This window comes from Prinia subflava, chromosome 1, assembly GCF_021018805.1.
Source record: "Prinia subflava isolate CZ2003 ecotype Zambia chromosome 1, Cam_Psub_1.2, whole genome shotgun sequence".
NCBI classification, from domain to species: Eukaryota; Metazoa; Chordata; class Aves; order Passeriformes; family Cisticolidae; genus Prinia; species Prinia subflava.
This window is the reverse complement of record NC_086247.1, coordinates 90,371,202-90,390,399: the sequence shown is the minus strand read 5'-3', so window position 1 is coordinate 90,390,399 and position 19,198 is coordinate 90,371,202. Positions and strand designations below refer to the sequence as shown.

General features: G+C 41.8%; 2 protein-coding genes across 3 annotated transcripts in view; one reads left to right on the top strand and one right to left on the bottom strand.

Moving 5' to 3' along the window:
- JARID2 (jumonji and AT-rich interaction domain containing 2) overlaps positions 1-7,418 on the top strand; it is a 210,241-nt gene extending 202,823 nt beyond the window's left edge. The window contains exons 15-18 of the mRNA XM_063403007.1: positions 1,597-1,727; positions 3,793-3,976; positions 5,546-5,653; positions 6,370-7,418. Coding sequence (XP_063259077.1) covers positions 1,597-1,727; positions 3,793-3,976; positions 5,546-5,653; positions 6,370-6,546 — 600 coding nt within the window. The 3' untranslated portion in view covers positions 6,547-7,418. The remainder of the gene's footprint in view (positions 1-1,596; positions 1,728-3,792; positions 3,977-5,545; positions 5,654-6,369) is intronic.
- Positions 7,419-9,201: 1,783 nt separating this feature from the next.
- Positions 9,202-19,198, bottom strand: part of DTNBP1 (dystrobrevin binding protein 1) — a 64,121-nt gene continuing 54,124 nt past the window's right edge. For both annotated transcript variants that reach the window (XM_063403019.1, XM_063403029.1), the window contains 3 exons: positions 14,384-14,539; positions 12,244-12,387; positions 9,202-9,880 (listed from right to left, as the gene is read on the bottom strand). In XM_063403019.1, the coding sequence (XP_063259089.1) occupies positions 9,633-9,880; positions 12,244-12,387; positions 14,384-14,539 (548 nt within the window). In that variant the 3' untranslated portion in view covers positions 9,202-9,632. The remainder of the gene's footprint in view (positions 9,881-12,243; positions 12,388-14,383; positions 14,540-19,198) is intronic.

Here is a 19,198-nt window from a genome sequence, read left to right as displayed (position 1 = left end):
AATGTTAAGAATTACAAGGAGAGAATAGATAACAAAGCAGAAACTGCTCTGGCACTGTGTAGTATTGGTGGTTTGTCCAATTCAGAGCCCCTAAATGCAGAAGGACTATAGAGGAACTAGAAGCAGCATAGCAGAGATCAGTGGTTAAAATTATTAATTAACCTCTGCATTAAAAACAAGTACTCAGCCTGGAAAATGACCAAGAGATGTATGAAAACAAGAGAGATCTCAAGTGCCAGGCTGATGATAATTACCATGTGAATGTTCATTGACTTTTGTGACATTGAAAAGTGTGTCACTAAAAGAAATAATCAGTCAGCGGTGCAAGTCTGCTGTAAAATACTTACCTGTCTATTTCAGTGCTGTATGGAAGAGAAAAATGTACAATAGGTTCAGAAATTCAGATAAATGCAGAGATACAGCAAGTTGTGCTAAACCCAGCTTGGCTCAGGGTGTCCCTGAGCTGTCACCCAGCTGGAGCTGACCTTGCTTTCTTCTCCAGCCACCCACTGTGGCCTTTTATCTTGGATTTTTCCGTGGATTTGAGTCTGTTCTTGTGTACATAGCCTCAGACTAAGCAAACCTACCATGGAAAACTTCACATACCACTCTTAACAGTGCAGATGTCTCCTAAAAGTGCAACTGTTCCAATTCCATGCAGGGTCTAGCAGAGCAAATAGCTTCTGAAGAACACTTCTCTTACCTCTGAACCTATTTGGAACCCTTTTTTGTCTGCAAAGGCTGCTATTCCATTTTATGTGACAGTTATCACTTCAAAGCACAACAATGATTAATTTTATGATAATATTGGTTGTGAAAAAATAAATACCCAGAGCATGTAACTATGGTTAACGGAACACTGTGAAAAAAATTGAAGTAAAAAATAAAATCTTTTGGGTTGTGTGTGCTGAGTAGGTATTTGGCAGATTTAACCACTAACCAGAAATATCACCCTCACATTACAGTCCATTGTTAGCTCCTTTAAACTCTCTGACTCTACATAAGCCAAACCAGACCTCTGCAGGTACTAGGAAAATGCTGCACTTTTCCCATCTGCACATTAAATCAAGGAATTTGCCTACCTAAGAATTATCAGCCACCAAAGTAATTTGGTGTGTATTGAGTGAAAAACATAACTTTCAAAGCTTTCACAGAGGGGAACCAGTAACAGGCAGAACTGATCTCCCTTCTTTTGCCTGTTGGCTCTTAACCCTGGCATCTGCCCATTCTGCCAGGCTTTTTATGTCTTAAGGATGCGAAATAACACGAGTGCTGGGTTTCAAGCAGGTCGTATGTGTAGAACTTACAGTGTTTGTACTCTGAGTCATCCTGTATTAGTGAGCTTTAGTGATGGTGTTGGTCCTCTTGGCCTCCACAGGAAAAATTAATTTTTAGGGAGAGAATTTTGAGGTGCTTGGAACATAAATGCTTTGTTTAAACTGGGACTGTGGAAAGATTTTACTTGTGGTTGTTTTAAAAGGCTATTTTTTGCTTCTGTTTATTAACACTGATACTAGTTAATTAACTTCTGATTAATTTTTGGTAACATTTTCAAATTTGCTCGGGAATTAATGTGGCGATTTCCTTCTGTCCCAGGAAATGAAGCGGCGCCGTATAGCCAAACCATTTTCAATGGAAAAGTTGCTTTATCAGATTGCAACAGCAGAAGCAAAAAAAGAAAACGGACCGACTCTGAGCACGATATCATCACTCCTGGGAGAGCTCAGGTAACGAATTGGGGGCCTGCTTACCTCTTTTGTTTTCATTGACAGACTCCAGAGGTGGTGGATGACGTAAGTAACCCCTTCAGACACAGCTTGCCCCTACTTATCCAAGCAAAAGCCCAGCAGATGTACCTGAAGACACCCATGCAAGAAGCAGCTTCCTTGGCTGTAGCTGATGAGACAGTGCCCATGGTTAGGATGTCTTAACTCTAAGAATTCCCTACTTTAGACACCTTAAAAATATTGAAACTGCAGTTTGCACTGGGTTTTGATTTTGTTAATTCTTGATGCTGAGAGCTGAGATTTCCTGATGCATTATGTGAACTATGTGGTGCCACGTGGTCAAACACCTTCCTTGAGTTTTTCAGCCTCTTGGCATCAGTAGTCACTGTCAATCCATGTCTGCAGTGGGTTTTGTACCAGGAGCCCTTGTCTTCAGTATCAAGACTGTTACACTACAGGTGCAAAAGGTCCTCTGTTTATGGAAAGTTTTCTTGGTTTTAGTAAGAGAGCAGTTGTGCATGCATGGTAACGCATCTGGCATTAGAACTCCAGTTCCAGTGGGAATTTAAAGAGCTTTTAAAGTGTGAAAGCTTCACACTCCTTTTTCTCTGCTCTATTAAGGACACATGTTCAGGGTTTCTCTTAAGATAGGTGAGAAAAGAAAATATAATGTTGCCTGGCTTCCTGTGTAATGATCTTCTCTTTTGTTCCCTACCATGTAGTTGCTACCTATCTTTCAAGTTTGTGACAACTGATACTCGAGATGTCAAGAAAGTTTTGATGAATGGAGTCTACAAACTGTATTTAACTAACTAGCATGTTCATTTGGAAAATTTCCAGTGACATATTGAAGGGGAGAACAGCCTATGTGTTGTTTAGTGTTTAGAAAGAAATGCAAGGAGGTGTGCTGACTGCTTTACCTGCAGGTGGCTCCCTGTGGGAATAACCACTTTCAAGTGCCTTTTTTTTCCCCTTTGAAGAGGAAGTCGGCAAGTACAAAAGGCAAAACAAATTTTAGTGCTTGCTCTTAGACCATCACATCGACCTTTATCAGAGTGGTTCTCAAACTTGTTCTTCTGCATAGGTTGGAATTCACTGGAGGATATGGATCCTTCCTGTCGCTGTTTGTAGGAAATGAAAGCCCAAACAACAAAACCTATAAAAAAAAAAGAAAAAAAGCCATCTGAAGTGGAACACTGTACCATATTTTTTCCTTTGTTTTGTTTTGCTTGTTTGTTGTGCCTCTTGCTGCCTCTTCTCCTGATCTGCCTTGGTTGCTCAGTTTGCCCGTGCCATTTGCTTAGCTTGGCTCTCCGCTCATCTTCAGCTGTGTCTGGTGGTGCACTTTTTATCCTCCCCTTCCATCTGCTCGGCTCACTCCACACTCGCTGTCTTCCACTCAGCTCCAACCCAACCTGCTCTCCTAAAGCTGTAGAGTTCAGCTCAGGAGGTATTGTCCCCCTTAGAGATGCCGCGGGTGAAGGGCGGCTGGAGGGCTTGGTGGTTGTCCTTAATTGACATCTCCTTCTTTTTCCCTGGGTGTACAGCAAGATCTTCGTCTTTTGGCACAATCACTTGCCCTGCTCCCCCTTTCCTGCCTGAAGCACCTTATGGCAGCAGGTCCTTGGTTCATCTCTGCCTCCTGATGAAGGGGCTGTTACTCCTGACAGCAACGGCTCCTCTTCCTCAAGGTGGCTTTTGGCAACTTCAGGAATGACATTCATGTTAGCCACAGCTCCCGACTCTCCACATGGCTCGAGCAACCATGGACCTCTGGGAAGTCCTCGGCAGTCCCCACTTCTTTGTGGAGCAGTTTGAGAACCATTGGCTTGATACAGTGGTCGCTGTTAAAATCCAGAGATAGCTTTTGCAATTAGGCAGCGTTTCCTGGGTGCTGGCTGTGTCTGCCATGCTTAGGGAATGGCACCAACCTCCGACAACACTCAGGGCTTTGCTGTGTGGAGCTCAGGTTTCAGTGATGAGCATGGTAAAGGGGTGACTGTGTGTGGCTCTGTCTGTGGTGGCCGGAGGCAGTGCCAGTGTCTGACTGTGCCCCCGTTCACAGGGACACGGAGCTGAGGCAGCGGCGGCAGCTGTACGAGGCCGGTCTGCACTCCTCGGCGCGCTACGGCAGCCACGACAGCAGCAGCACCGGCGTGGATGGCAAGAAAAAGCCTCGAAAGTGGTTGCAGTTAGAAACGTCAGAGAGGAGGTGTCAGATTTGTCAGCACCTGTGCTATCTTTCCATGGTGGGTACAATCCTGTGTCACTCCTGGGGTGCTGTCCCCCTGCTCTAGCATTCCAGGGATCTGTAGGCAGCTGAGAGACAGCACATGGCCACAGAGCCATGTCCTGCACTCTGTGCAGGACACAGAGGTGTTGATGTGGCATTTACTGCCTTGGCCAGTGGTGACAGAAGACAAGTGGCTGGCTTCCCACCCTGCCAGAAGGGATGAACCATTGCCCTCAGACACCTATGAGGTGTCTGCACTGCCCTAGGAGGGCCATCAAAGACAATTGCAGGTTGCCAGCAGCAGTAAGTTGTGGCAGAGCAGGTCTCAGGATGAGCTACAGCTCAGCCAAGTGCCATGAGCCTCAGGCATGCAGCCACAGCCCGTGCTGAGACAATGTCCCTGCAAGCCAAATTGCAGGGGAGATGTATCCCATCCATCAAGCTGTTTGCCAGCCTGTCCAAAAATAGCCCATAACGTTTCTGTCTTTTAAGAAGGAATTGCCTACTGGCTTTTGAATGTGTGCTGACCACTGCGGTGACACTTCCAGGCTTAGAGCTGCATGCAGAACACCTACAAACACAGCAATGTCATTAAAAATACCAGGACCCCCTCCCATAACTTTATATAGCATTTAATCCCAAGAACAGGTATTCAAATAAACATATTGCAGTGCATATGACTCCATATTTAGTCTTTTTGGTTTGGAGTTCTTTTTCTCTGTCATCTTTTGGGGATTTTTTTGGTTATAAGTGTTAGGTTTTTAATGGAAATGCAGTGCAACTGCATATAATCAGATGTAGCTGTTTCCTTTCCCTCCCTAGGGTATAATATGCTGAGTTTATACATGTCTTTAGACCATTTTTAACGTAGCATTGTTTTAAGTAACTTTAAAATGAGTTTATTTGGAAAAAAACCAAAACCGAACCAAACCAACCAACCAACCAACCAAACCCAAAAAAAAAACCAAAAAAAAAAACCAAAAAACAAACCCCACACAACTAACCAGAACCTCTTAATTCTGGTCCATTTGCTCTGGAGTAAGTTTAATCATGGGAAGGATTTTTCTGTGTCACTCTTCAACAGCAGCTGGGGACAAAAAGCCCAACTTGGTTGTTAGACTCCAATGCTGTTAGATTCCTGAGTGTGCAGGCCTGGCAGGCAGCCAGCTGAACAAATGTGACCTCTGCTGAACAAGACAGTAGCTGAGGAATCCTGTGGCTAAGCTGATTACATCCTTGTTCAAGACAGCATTTTAAGTAATGGGAAACTACTCCTTACAGGAGATCTTTAGGAATGCATAGGAGAGGCTAATAAATGCATGTACTGTTTGGAGTTAGCCCTTACTACTATTGGGGGGGGGGTGTTGGTTTTTTAAAATTATATATATTGCCAACATTAGCACTTGAAAAGAGATAGATTCTTTCTACTTATTACACATCCTGAATGATTTCACAATGTGCTTTACACCTTCCACTACACTGCAGTAAAGTCCAGGTGTAATAATTCAGGCCTTGATTGAATACTGTGTGGAGTTTGGAGCTTAACTGCCCTTCTTCCCCCTCCCACCTCGGTTCTTTTATGCAGGTTGTACAGGAGAATGAAAATGTTGTCTTCTGCTTGGAGTGTGCCCTGCGGCACGTGGAGAAGCAGAAGTCGTGCCGGGGGCTGAAGATGATGTACCGCTACGATGAGGTGAGCGTGACACCACCCCGGGGCCGGGCACCCAACAGCTGCGAGGACACCTAACTCTGCCTTTGTCCTACTGAGGCCTCAGGAAAATGGTCTTGGGTTTGGGGGTGGTTTTGATGTGGGAAGAAGGTGCTTTATTATGATTTAAGTTAAAAAAAACCCAAACAACGGGAACATGATGGCACAGATGAAACCTGAAGCATAACTTGCATGAATATGTGCCCCAGAACATAAGAAGCCACTTAATGCTGTGGAATGGAACATGAGGCTTTGCGTTCCCTGGTTATGTTGTGGTGACTTCTGCACTTTGGAATACCTTTCCTCTGTTGGTGACTGGAAGTTCAGCAGACTTACTCCAGGCCAGCATGAGCATCCTGCAGGGCAGACTTGCAGAGCACATGCAGATGAGAAGTGCAGTAGTGGCTCCAAGCAAATGTGATGATGAATAATGCCAGAACTCAAGATAGAGATTTAGGACTGTGCCTGGGTTCTGGGCTGAGGCTCCATTTCTTTACCTGTGAGGGGACTTGGCCCCAAAGGTAAATAGCAGAGCAGTGGGAGAAATGACCTGTCAGCTCTGGGAGAGCAGCACTGGGTACAAGCAGCCTTTTAAGATGGGCTTCCCAGCATTTCTGAGCACTCTGTGCTGTCCTGTTTTAGTGACTCTGTAGGAAGAGCAGATACTAATCTGTGTTTTGTTTTTTCCGCTTCCTGGACAGGAACAAATAATCAGTCTTGTCAATCAAATCTGTGGAAAAGTATCTGGTAAAAATGGCAGCATTGAGAACTGTATCAGCAAGCCTACACCAAAAAGAGGACCTCGTAAGAGAGCGACAGTGGACGTGCCATCATCTAGGCTTTCATCCTCCAGTTCATCCAAAAGTGCTTCAAGTTAATCCTGGAGATGCCAACACTCTCATTTTGTCAATTTATATATATTTTTTGTAATTATTATACCATAGTTTGGAGTACTTGCTGTAGAATACAAGCTGTCTTTGCACTAGCTCTGAAGAAGATTTTCTTCTGGTTTTAGAGAACTAATTTTGTTTTAGCATTAAACTGTTGAAATTTTTTTTTTTGTACTTAGAATAGATAGATACAGCAGTCTGATTTTTTTAAACTGCCGTATGTTCACTGTTTTAAAACCGGCAAGGGGCTGATAAAATATTGATTTGTATTGTCCCTATGGCTGAAAAAGTAAAAAGCCTTTTTGTAACTGTGTAAAAAGGCTTTTAACCCATTTTTTGAATAGGTTAAAGTTTGATGTGTTTTATAATTTGTTCTCCAGTCACATGAGCAGATTTTTCTAGAGAGAAAAGGGATAGGAGACAAAAACTTGAAAGAAATTGCTTTACTTTGGCTGTCTTTTATTCTGTCACAGCAAGATGAGTTTTGTAATTTTTTAAATTGGAGAATACACACTTTCTTTGGGAGGTTATGGCAGCTGAAGATGGACTTCGTTTCCTAACTGTAGGCAAAAGGAGGAGATTTGGAGTATGTTCTCTTTTACCAGCACATCACTATGCATCTGTTTTGAGGGGAAAAATAAAAACTTAAAAAAAAAAAAAAACCCTTAAAAAAAAAAAAAAAAGGAAAAAAGAAGAAAAAAAAAAGGAGGAAAAAAGACTGCCTGCCTTGAGGAGTTATGTGAGGGAAAACTGTGCCTGATTTCATTAGGAAATCCATTCTGTTATTTTTTGGTGCTGTTGGCTACTTTATCAAAAACCCTTCAATAGCATCCTTTAAAAAAAATAAAGAAAAAAAGTAATTGAAGCCATAAGTGCTTCTTTTGTCATAGACGTGCAATCTTTCTAACATTCCATTTCCATTCCACTGCTGTTTTTCACACCTTTACACAGTCAAGCATTAATTTTTGTTTTGAATTTGTTTCATTATATGATCACATTTAGAGCCACTAGCAAGTCTGCATATTTCTTTTGAATGTGAAAATGCATTTGCTTTCATCTTGTCTATTTTTTCTTTTCATGTTGTAACAAAAAAAAATCACACCTTTTGTACATATGCCTGTAAATTTTTTTAAATACTTGAGCCTTTTTCTTGGGGTGGGGGGAGGGATGGCAAAGAGACAAGATGAAGAAAAGCCTTACGTTTCACTTTCTTCATCGGTTGGATTGGATGCTTACAGGGTTTTTCTTGTAACATTTATAAGTGCTGCTTACATCACTGAACAACAACAAAAAATAATAATGGAGTAGCTGTTGCCCTTTTCTGGTTGTGTGTACAGTATGTGTGGAATAAAAAAGGGAAAATGTTTTCACAAACTGTTTTGTTTCGTAATTGAATTCAACAATACCGTAGCTACCCATATTGCACTGAGCTTGCCAGTGGTGACTGTCAGGAAAGTCCTATAATACAATTTGTTGGTTGTTGTTGCAGAAGACTGAACTGTTTTGGAATATTTAACAATAACATAAACAGAGTCAAGTGTTTTCAAATGTGGTTGTCTGGTTTTTATGGCCTTGCTGTGTACTTTTCCCTCTTGACAGTAAACTTCTGACTATGGCTTACAGTTTGACATTTAATTTATTAGCGCTGCTCTGCTCTCTTTCCTTGTAAGGAAAGACTTCATGTTGTTTATTGCCAGTTTTTTGTTTACTTTCCAGGTTTGTACTACGAGGTTTAATAAAAAAAACAAAACTTTTTTGGACATTTTGTCTGTCTTCTGGAAAGCGAGAGAGTAAAGGAAGCTCCTTCAAGATAAATTTCTTTCAACAGCTGCCTTGTTGAATAGTAAATCTCTAATTGGAGGTAGGGAGCTTCCAGCCTTCACTTCCCAGACAGGGGTCAGGAAACACATTGTCAGTGAACAGGAGAATCTTAAGGAAACTGGCCACTGCTCAGCTGGCAAGCAGCAAGGAGATACCTCATTCCTAGCCATTGGCTTTGTCAGGGCAGGTCTTTGGAAGGGATCTACATCACAGCTCATCCTTTTACTTACACTGTGTGATTACATTCCTTCCCTCAGTGCAGGAAGAGCAGGAGCCAGGAGCCTTCTCAAAGGAGAGCAGATCCCTGAAAATAGAGCGTGAGACTTGACAAGCAACAGGCGTTAGACATGGTCAGACCTCAAGTTCAGAGAGAAAAACGACTGCAGAAAAAATGGGAATGAGATGATGCCTATAGGTCCTGAGGTTTCTAAAATACATGCACTTAATTAATAACCCAAGTTTATCTCCCTAGTGTAATCAAACAGATGTTACCATGGAAAAGCACATTACACTGGTGCTCCTAATAACCATTTCCTTTCCTGCGTTCGGCTCCTCTGTTCACTTGTGGATAAAAATACCTGGGTAATCAAGTAAAAGACATGGTTGGGATAGAAATTCTTTATTTTCTCTCGAAAGAGGAGTAAGTACACAAAGCTAAGATACCTGCTCCACAAGGAGTGCAACATTTCCATATGCATCTCTCCTCCTTCTTGTGTTCTTATTTTTTCCTTAACACCTATAACTAAGTTGGTCCTGAATAAGAAGTGTGAGAACAGTAGACATTGCTGCATTAGCAGACAAAGGCAGGAGGCAGACAGTAGGTAGTAAAGAGTAGAAAATAACTTTTCATTTTGGTTCGGATCCTAAATCTTCAGTTGCAGCAGCTGAAAACATGCAAGGAACAATTTGGGTTCAGTATTACACATCAACTCTTAAGTACTTCCAATCAGCCATTTAAAGGTTAGTGGTCAAAGTAACTTCTACCTTTCCCCTTAAATTCTCTTATACATAGTATATACAACAGTTTTACTGCTCCCCTGAGCCCCAAGACTACTGTAAAGTGTGTGTGCTTTAGGCATAGTTTTTTCTTTAAAAACCAACCTCCACATGACTGGCAATTTTGTAAAAAGGCAGTATTACTAAGTAAAAAGATCTGGCTGTTATGCTTGGTTAGCAAATCGTTACACAGGCAAGCTCTTCATTCACTTGTTCATTCATTCAGAAGTCATTCTTAAAGGATATGATTTTAAGATTCAAATGGTTTGAGAGTCACTTTCATCACTGCCATCTGAAGCACCCTTTCTCTCAGTTACAGCAGCAAGGGCAGTGTCCACTTGAACCTCCTCTTCGTCCGACTGAACCACGGGGGACTCTCCCTCGCTCGCGTCCTGGCTGGCGGAGTCGGTGCAGGTCGAGGACAGGGAAGAGAGTTTCTGCCGTAACTCGGACTGGCTCGGCACCTGGAGACTGATCTCGTTCACGTAGGTGTTGGAGTCGGGCCCTGAGGGTTGGGAAAACAACAACAACAACACGTCAAGCTCTGGCTCAACACAGGGTTTGAGAAATGAACAGATTCACATCAGCTCAGCGCTGGTTACGGAGTCACTTCCAGGTTGTTTTCCTTTTTTGCAAGACACCAAGAGGAAAACACCCCAATCACAAAAACTATGCAAATTGGAATTTAAAACCAAACAACTAGGAAGCAGGCAATAACAGTCATCACCAGTTTTGACTAAAAATGAAGATAAAAAAGCAAAATAATCCAGCCTGAAAGCCATCCTTTAGTAGAGCTACACCACAGCTCGAGGGCACAGGAGGGGGATTTTAGGACTCGTGCTTCTTCCATATCCTGTGCAAAAAAGACTTGTAAGCAAGTTCAGCGCAACAGTGTTTGCTTGCAGTTTGAGAGTTCAGGTTTCAAAATTAGATCCTTTTCCCTGGACAGTTCTAACAGCAAAAAAGTTAAAATTAGGAAACATCTGAACTATATGATCTGCCAAAGAAAGCCCTTTTTGCCTTCTCTCCTGTACCTAACGAGTGTTTCTCCATAATCAGAGCATCCAGCTTCAGCTGGTGAGTAACTTTAGTGAGAAAATTCTCTTAAAAAATTTTATTAAAAAGTTTTTCAGAAGGGTGAGATGGATATGAGGTACACCTTACCTCTGCTCAGACTCTTTGCAGAGCAGTTCAAACCACATTGTCTATGCCTGCTTCTCAAGCACCTGAGTCAATTTTAACACTGGAAATTTCAGAGCGCCTGCCTTATGTGGTGTACACTAGCATGCATTAGATCAATTTACACAGCCCACAGAGGAGGAGTTTTCTGGAGTGATAGAGCTAACTCCAATTTGCAGTTTAACTTAACTGTCATGGAATGTTGCAAAGCCAGTGTCCATAACCTGGCAATGTTTATAGCAAGGCAAACCTAAAGACATTTCAGTGTCTTGAGCTGATTCTCATTTTTACCATTTATTTTAATAACTTATCTGTATTTTGTGGTGCTCGGCCCAATTGTCAAACCAACCTTGCTCTGACAACCTAGATCTCCACTGACAGCAAAATGAAGAGTTATCTTTAAGCCATCTCATTTTTCTGAGAATGAAGACTATTGCATATTTGGTTTGATACTAGGGTGCCAGGTTCTTAAAGCAAGCATAAAAATCCCTTAATCAGAGGGAACTACAAGAACAAGATTTATGAGACTTACACTGCAGTAAGGTTGCAGTGCTGGAACATCATTACAGCACAGGTACATTATATTGCAATGTACGTCCACGTACAGACACTGCAATATATGCTGTCATATTTAGATTACAGCATAAAATAAAGATTTTTTTAAAGCTAATGCATTTATCTACTTAGTTAAACAAGTAGTTTCTGCACTTCCTTAGGTAATCCAGCTGAGACTGTTTGCTGTTAAGACACGAAGCTTCTTAGTCCAACATCTGCCAAACAGCCAGCAAGGGGAAAACAGTCCTAGATTCTGCAATTACTGGCAAGCTCAAATGATGATCAGCTTTAATAATGCACAAAGTGGATGCCTGTCCAAAACCACCCATCTCAATTCACTTTTTGCAATGAAACACAAAAACCTAAACCTTTAGTAGTCAAAGTGCGCCTTGACCATTTACCACAAGTAACACTTTTCACATTCATAGCAGGTGTTATTCACCTTTACCATAGGGAGTACTGTAAGTACTTCCATAAAAAATATTTCAATCTATTTTCAGAAGAAATCAAAAGGACCTTTAAAGGAGCTTCATCATCTCCCACAAGAAAAATAATTTCGGCCCTTTTGAGGAAAGGCATTTTAGCATTTAGGTTTTTAACTAGGAAAACACTTCCATGGTAGATAAAAGATCCAGTATTGAGACACTAATTCTCAGTGTATATTTAAAGTGCTGGGTTGAACCTTGTCTCTCTATATCTCTCACTGAAGATCTTGCATTATATAACTGGTCCAGGTTTGACAAGCAACTTTCTGGACAAACTCTAAGCAATCAGTATTAAAAATAAAAGCCTAATTACTGCAAGCTTTCTGTTGATGTTTGTCAAAATGTCCTCTATTAACTCTATACTGGGAAAAATGACCCTCAAGCCAGTATGTAACACATCACCTACCCAGACTGTGACGAATACAATGGGGAGCTGCAGTAAGAAAAAACAGATTGTCTGGAAATATCCCATAGTTTTGCAGCAACTCCCTTGTACAGCAACTAAATGTTAATGTTTCAAGAAGCACTTATGAAGAACAGTCAATCTGCAACAAGTGTGATGTTTTATGAGATAAATCACGCATTACAAATGAGCAGTTCTGGTGGTTTATCTCTGTCTCTAAGCAGGCTGCCACTACAAGTACCATACCCAGCATGGGAGACAGCACATTATTGTCTTCGCTCCCTGAGTTTAAAAAGACATCGAGTGCTTCCTGGTCAGACATGTCCATCAGGTCCATCTGCTCCAGCATGTCCACGTTCACCTCCATGGAAGACATACTGCCAATCGGTTCTGCAGGAGAAGCAGAGCAGTGAGCAAACCCACAATCGCTACTCGAGGTCATTACCCAGCAAGGCTCCAGAGGCTGCTGGAATTGTCTGCGTCAGCAATCATCAGACTCAGGAGTGGAGGGAGCCCCCCACAGGAGCTGCTCAGCAGCCACCTCAGCCCAAAGCAGCAACCTCAGCCCAAAGCAGCAACCTCAGCCCAAAGCAGCAACCTCAGCCCAAAGCAGCAACCTCAGCCCAAAGCAGCAACCTCAGCCCAAATCCAAGAGCACTCTGTGCAATCTTTGTTGTGAAACTAACATCCATTACTGCTTTTGTAAACCAAAACACTTTTAGCAGCAGTATTTATAGCCATAACCTTCTCAGATATAAGCTACCATGGGACTCAGGAGCAAAGATTGAAACTTTCCATTTTGGATCACACCTTTTCAATTCTCTCAACCAAAAGTTTTTTTAGAGAAAAAACAAACACATTTAAGCCTACAGTCACTAAATGTCAATATACAAGGGACGTAGAAATTCAGTAACCAGGATCAATGTTAACAGAGAGCAGCTGTTGTTCTTCTCTCAGCTAATCCAAGAAATTACAGTAGTCTGTAAAACCCAGGCTCATGCCCAGGATCTTCTCTCAGCATGGGTATTTCACATTATTAATTACTCAAGCAAATTACTTGTTACTGTTGATACAGTACTGACAATTTGCAAGGGGAGTAAATACTTGGATGAGCAGCTTCTCCCTTGAACAGCAAAACATGCATACAGGAAAACAAGTAAGTTCAGGGCCACTCAGATTTAAGTCTATCTGCTGCATAATATCAAATTATTACAATGAATAGTTTACTTGTTTTTCTAAATTTAACAATTACATTACTGAAAGTCTTCATAGGTGAACTGAGATGAAACTTTGTAATTTGACTGAGGGATTTATTTTTCCAAATATGCTACAGCTCTGCAGTTTTACATGCATTGCAGGTCCACGTCTTTCATTAAAAGAGTTTCTTTGATACACTTGGGTTCCACATTATCCTAAAAAGCCGAAGTTCCAAGTGTTAGGCAGCCTAACGCTCTAACAGAGCTGTGTGTTCAGTACCAGCCCAAGACAACGTCCACTTTTAGTCTAAAGGGCAACATACCACAGAAAGCAGGAGACTCAAACTCAGTTCCTGCCCTGACCATGAATTTAGATTTACATATCCCACCTCTCCTTAGCCACCCATGCAGAGCATCTTGCAGATGTGTATTTATAGCAGTCATGCAGAGAAATGGAAACCTTGGATTGTATTCCCTGCTCTGACATTACAAATGACAGCAGAACTGCGCTTGGAGCAGGGACAGAATATCTACATCTTTCTTCCTGCCACATGAATGCATAATTTCCCACTGTCTCCCTTACTGGTCCAACAATCCCTGCATTTTGGCCTAGCAGATGGCAACCTCCCACACAGAATTCCCTGTAATCTCTGGCATTCTTGTGTTTTAACCAGTCCAAAGATGCCAGACTTGTGTCATTTCATAGTAAGGAGAGCACTTCATGTGACCTCCTGTGTCCTGATCACACCCAGTGGGAACAGCTGCCACCTGGGAAGAGCTTGGAAATGCTACACTGAGCTTTCCAGCTTTCCTGGGCACTTTGCAAAGTTTTCTGAGGCATCTCCTTGCCAAATGACAATCCCAGGCTTTGAACTCCAGTGGACAAAGCAGCTGCCTCCATCCATATTTTTACATAGATGCACTTCTCAGCTGCAGAGAAAAACGCTGTTCCAGATGTAGTTCAGTGCTCTGCATTTTCTCAGACAAGGAGCAGAGCCTGACTAATCTTCTAAGGTATCTAGAACCCCTGGGACACAAAACTTGTTTTAAAGGCTTATCTGAAGTTCCAACTCCACTGAGGAAGAACTTGGACATTTTTGCTGTGCTTCCTCTGTAAGCACTGCTGGCTCTGCCTGCTCAACAATGAACTCCAAGTTGGGAGTTTGTGCAAAAGGTATTTTACAACTTGCCTCTCCTCTCTGCTATCTGCAAGTATCCTGTGGAAAGGTATTGCTCCATGTCCTGCTGGAAGGCTTCTTCAAAGAACTTCTGGCGCTCCTTTAGCTTCATCTGCTGGGTGTGCTCCATGTCCAAAACCTTCTGTGCATGTTCAGCATCAAGTTCAGCTGAGCATAAAACAAACAGACAAATCAAATATTGCACATGTATTCCCGCACTCTCAGCATTTAAAACCTACAGAACCAGTTCAATAAATTCTGACAGACTGTTACTACAGGCTGTTAACACAGCCTGCAATAAAAGGAGGTCTCTGTGCTTTGCAACTGTACTTTAAACCAGGATAGGAATACCATATTAGGCAGCATAACCTTCACATTAAAGTGATGTCATAACTATTTATCTGGAGGCAAGACACAAATTTCCTGAGCTGTATAAACAGGAACACCTGAGAGCACTGTCCATGAACAACTGGGATTTCAGAATTCTGCCAAAAAAACCTCAGGTAATGACACTTCTGCAGTCATATGCACCTAATGCACACAAAAAGCAACACTTCTCATTTGAATACTTCTGTACATTTCCACCAAAATGCAAGTGGCAAGATATGTATGTACATACTTATATGTACATCAGTACACTGACATGCACATACATATCAATACACATACATAACATATGTGTGTGTGTGTGTGCGCATGTCTGCCTGAGATTCTGGCTTTGCCAGCCTTCAGACAGAAAGGAAAAATTCCTTGAAGAATCCTACATGTACATGCAGCAAAGGAAATATTAGGCAGAATTAGGACATGTTAGACAGAATATCATTAGAGGAACTCCTTCCCCTCTGTTTTGCTCTACACTGGACAGAGGAGAAAAGAATTCTGCTGTTTATCGCAGAGTAACATCTTCTAGAAAAAAAGATGTAGTTGCTATTGAAGTACTGACTGCAGCCAGACTGTTAGAATATGCTTCAGAAAAATGGCTTTTTAGGAGGAATATATAACCTGGAACCCTTTTCCCAGAGTTCTCTGTTCACTTTTCTGGTCTCATGAGTGCTCTGCTTACAATAAGAAAGGAATTTTCCAGCTGAGCTACTGATGGAAGGGAGGGGGTGGTGAGAAGAGCTGCTGGTCTGTTCTGCCCATTAGGGAAATTTTGCTCCAACAAATACCACTGGGTGAAAAATGTCCAAGCTTTCACACACCAGACAGACACAGCTGGAATATGGCATCCACATGGATAAATGCTGAGGGAGCGTAAGGTTTTCTAGGACAAGCATTGTGTCAGTCTTCCAGGAAAAATGTTATGTTAATGATATTCTACAACATGGACATTCATTAAAAGCATTTACTGTTATGGAGATTATTGCCCAAATGCAGAACATGTTTTATTAAAACAGGCAAAACATCAGAGAGCAGTTAATTCACTCTGTTGCCTGCATCAAGGTCACAGATCATACACAGAAGCAACTCAACTGTGGTAGATGCCAAAAGAAGCCAGGAAACTGGACTGACACACCAGATATTCATTAAAACATCAGTAAATAGGCAGAAATATCTTTCTTATAGGAGATTTCAGAAGTAAAACATCAGTGTATTAAAAGGAAAGCATCTTCCCTGAAGGCAACATGTCTTTATTATCAATTACACTGTGGTGTACGATGACTCTGTGTCCCCTGGAGCAACTCCTTTACTGCAGTCCTGGATGATGAGCAATTATTAATAACATTGTCTATGATGCAGAAATGCTATTCAATTGTAATAATAAAAGCCAGCGGCTCTCACTGACAATGGGGATTTTCTGTCTCTCTCATAATATATTGTGACAGTTTTGCACTCTAGATTGGTAATTTGGGATATTTTTAACCCCAAAACAGAGATGCCATCCAAGTGACATGAGACTGATACAATCTCTTTCTTGACATTGAGCTCTGTGTTTTTAACTTTTGCCTAAAATGTCCTGTAAACTGGTGAAATTGTAACTGGCCAGAGCTGAATGGCAACAGCTGCCTGCTGTGCTGGCATTTCCACAGGAAACTCTAAGTATGTGAGCTGAAGAGCTGTCATGGACTTGTTCTCCAAAGTCAGATAGGGAGTTAACATCTAGAACCTTGCTGCACGATTTCACGCCCTGCCAGGTGTAATAAGAGGAGCTTGGCTAAGCAAAATCAAACTGCTGCATTTGGGGTTTCTGTTTGTTGTCAGAAATGCTAGGGATGGGAGGTGAAGCCAACAGTCAAGCATGAAACCAAAGAAAACAGGTGTGTTCAGAATTACCTTTTCCCTAAGCCAAGTGTAGTTTATAAAATATCAGATCGAGACAGAACCAAAGATGTTCAAAGAAGGACAAAAGATATGCCATCATACTCTGCTCATATGGATTCCTCCCAGGATGCAAACTGAGATTTGGCACACTTAAAATACTGTTGTATGTCTCCTTTCACCCTAAAATTGTACTTTTCAATTAGCAATGGCACCCGTTTCTCTATCACACTGCTGTGCACAGGAAAGAAAAAGAGACTGCACAGAAAACGCTAACGCACAATTAGATGCAGACATACAGGAGTTGCCACAAAAACCCAAATAAAAGATGACTAATTCCCCACCAGCTATGACTTTTAAGAGAACAGACACTAAAAGTAGGCAATTTTTTTTCTAAAAAAGTGAACACTTGAGGGCTGAGGCACAGCCTTCTGCACCATGCCCAGAACAGCCCCACGGCTCACCCTGCTCCCCTCAGGGTACAACCCACAGCCTGACTCCTCTGCCCCATATCTTCAGTGTCTGAACCAGACACCAGGAGAATCCAAACTCCAAAGGAACAAATGACAACAGCTTGTAACTATACATCTCAAGTGTACAGGACGCCATTTCCTGATATCACTCCTAGGCCTGGCTGACACTTCCTACAAATTAAAATTCTGCCGTAGTACTTGAAGTTTCTATCCAACCAACAAAGTGCCCGTTTTATGCTTTAATCTTAAACATTTTCCAGCCATGCACAACAGATTCCCCAAGTAAGTTGGAAGAATGACTGAAAAAAAATAAAACACTGGCTGTTTACATGGCTAGCACATCCCTTAGACCCAAATTAAAGATGTCAGGTTGTCACAATGGATGGCTTTTTGGTGCTCTCATACACAACCAGTTTACTTCCCTTCAATTAATTTATTATGTAACTTTATACCTCATAGGAAGTAGAATCCATAAATGCATCTGGTCTAAAGAGAGAAACACACAGACAAACACAAAAAAATGCCCCTTTTTCCTCCCTCTAAGTTCATTTGCTTTCTGTAGACTCATCCAACCAGACCATAAAATGCATGCACACATTCTTTGTGGGGTTTTTTGCTTTTGCTACAGGTATCAAAGTTTCAAGCAGCCTTTCACTGAACTCACTGCTGGTTTTTGATGTTCTTCCTGTGCTGGGAGAGCTTGAAACTGGCCACGGCTTCAAGACACACTGGGCAGAGGATAATCCCTCCCCTTGCACTCCTGGCCACGTTCCCGTTCACACGGCCCAGGGTGCCGTGCCCTGTCCTGCTGTGGGATGTGCTGCAGGCTGGCACCCGGCTCGCTGCCCACCGCACCCCCAGGGCTTTTCCACGGAGCCGGGGTCATCTCCTAGCTCGGTGCCAGAGCCCTCCACCTCCTCCTCTGGGACAGAGCCGTGGTTTCTGGTCCCAGCCCCCAGGCAGGGAATGACCCACAGAGCACCACCCTCCCACCCAGCCTGTCATTTGTCCGCCTTGCTGCCTATCCACCCAGACTGCAACATCATCACTTGGCTGTGGGAGCGCCGTGCGAGATTGTCAAAACCTGTCAGTAGGCTGGCTACTCACTGAACAACCAAATCCTTCAAAAATCAGAACAATAAAATCATAAAAGCACACAATGGAAGGCAGACTGCCAAACAGCTTTTTGAGTGCACTATGACTTAGCAACTTACACTGCAAACTGCCTCGTTACAGACCTTTTCAACTAAAAACATCAAAGCAAGACAAGACGCTGGGGAGTGCTTCAAACAATGCAGTTTTCCTCAAAAATGTTTGACAGAATTTACAATACATGCTGATGCTATAAGGGAGGATGTGCAGAGCAGTCTTGCACTATAGTTTGCTGACAGGTGGGGAGAGTGTTTTGGCAAAACTTGGGGGGTAAAAAAGTAAAATAAGTGATCTAAGTGCACACAGTCTATCTTCCACAAAAGAGTGAAAGGAAAACAAGTGAAAACTACAAGTCCTAGATGTTTATAAACTCTTATTTAACAGTCACTTTACAAAGCAATTTGGTTTTACTAAAGATATAGTAACATAATTACAATTAAAAAAAAACAGATTAAAAATTCACAGAATGTGACATCAGGATTTCACTCAATGACAGGAAGACCATCTGCGTTTGAAAAAATAAACACTGTTTCAAATGAGATTTACTGTCCGCCAACTCTCAAAAGCCTACACCTTCATGAAGGAATGTTTTACTAAAATTAAGATTATCAAAAAAATCAGTCATTATAAATTACTGGACATACTCCTTGAAATATCTAACTAGGGTTTTTATAGATTGCATCAGAATATGAAAACTCCCACGAAGTAGCCCACGAACAATCTAGTCAAGAAGAAAAGCAGAGGTTTTACCAGTGCAGAGAGATTATTTTTAACATTTCCCAGCAAGCAGTTTCAACAAGTTGGCTTACCTTAAAAATTCTCTTTAAACAAAAAAAAAAAAAAAAAAAAAAAAAAAAAAAAAAAAAAAAAAAAAAGGCTTACTTGAAATCCTTGGAATATAAAGGATAAACTTAAATAAATATCAGAACAAACCACAAAAAAT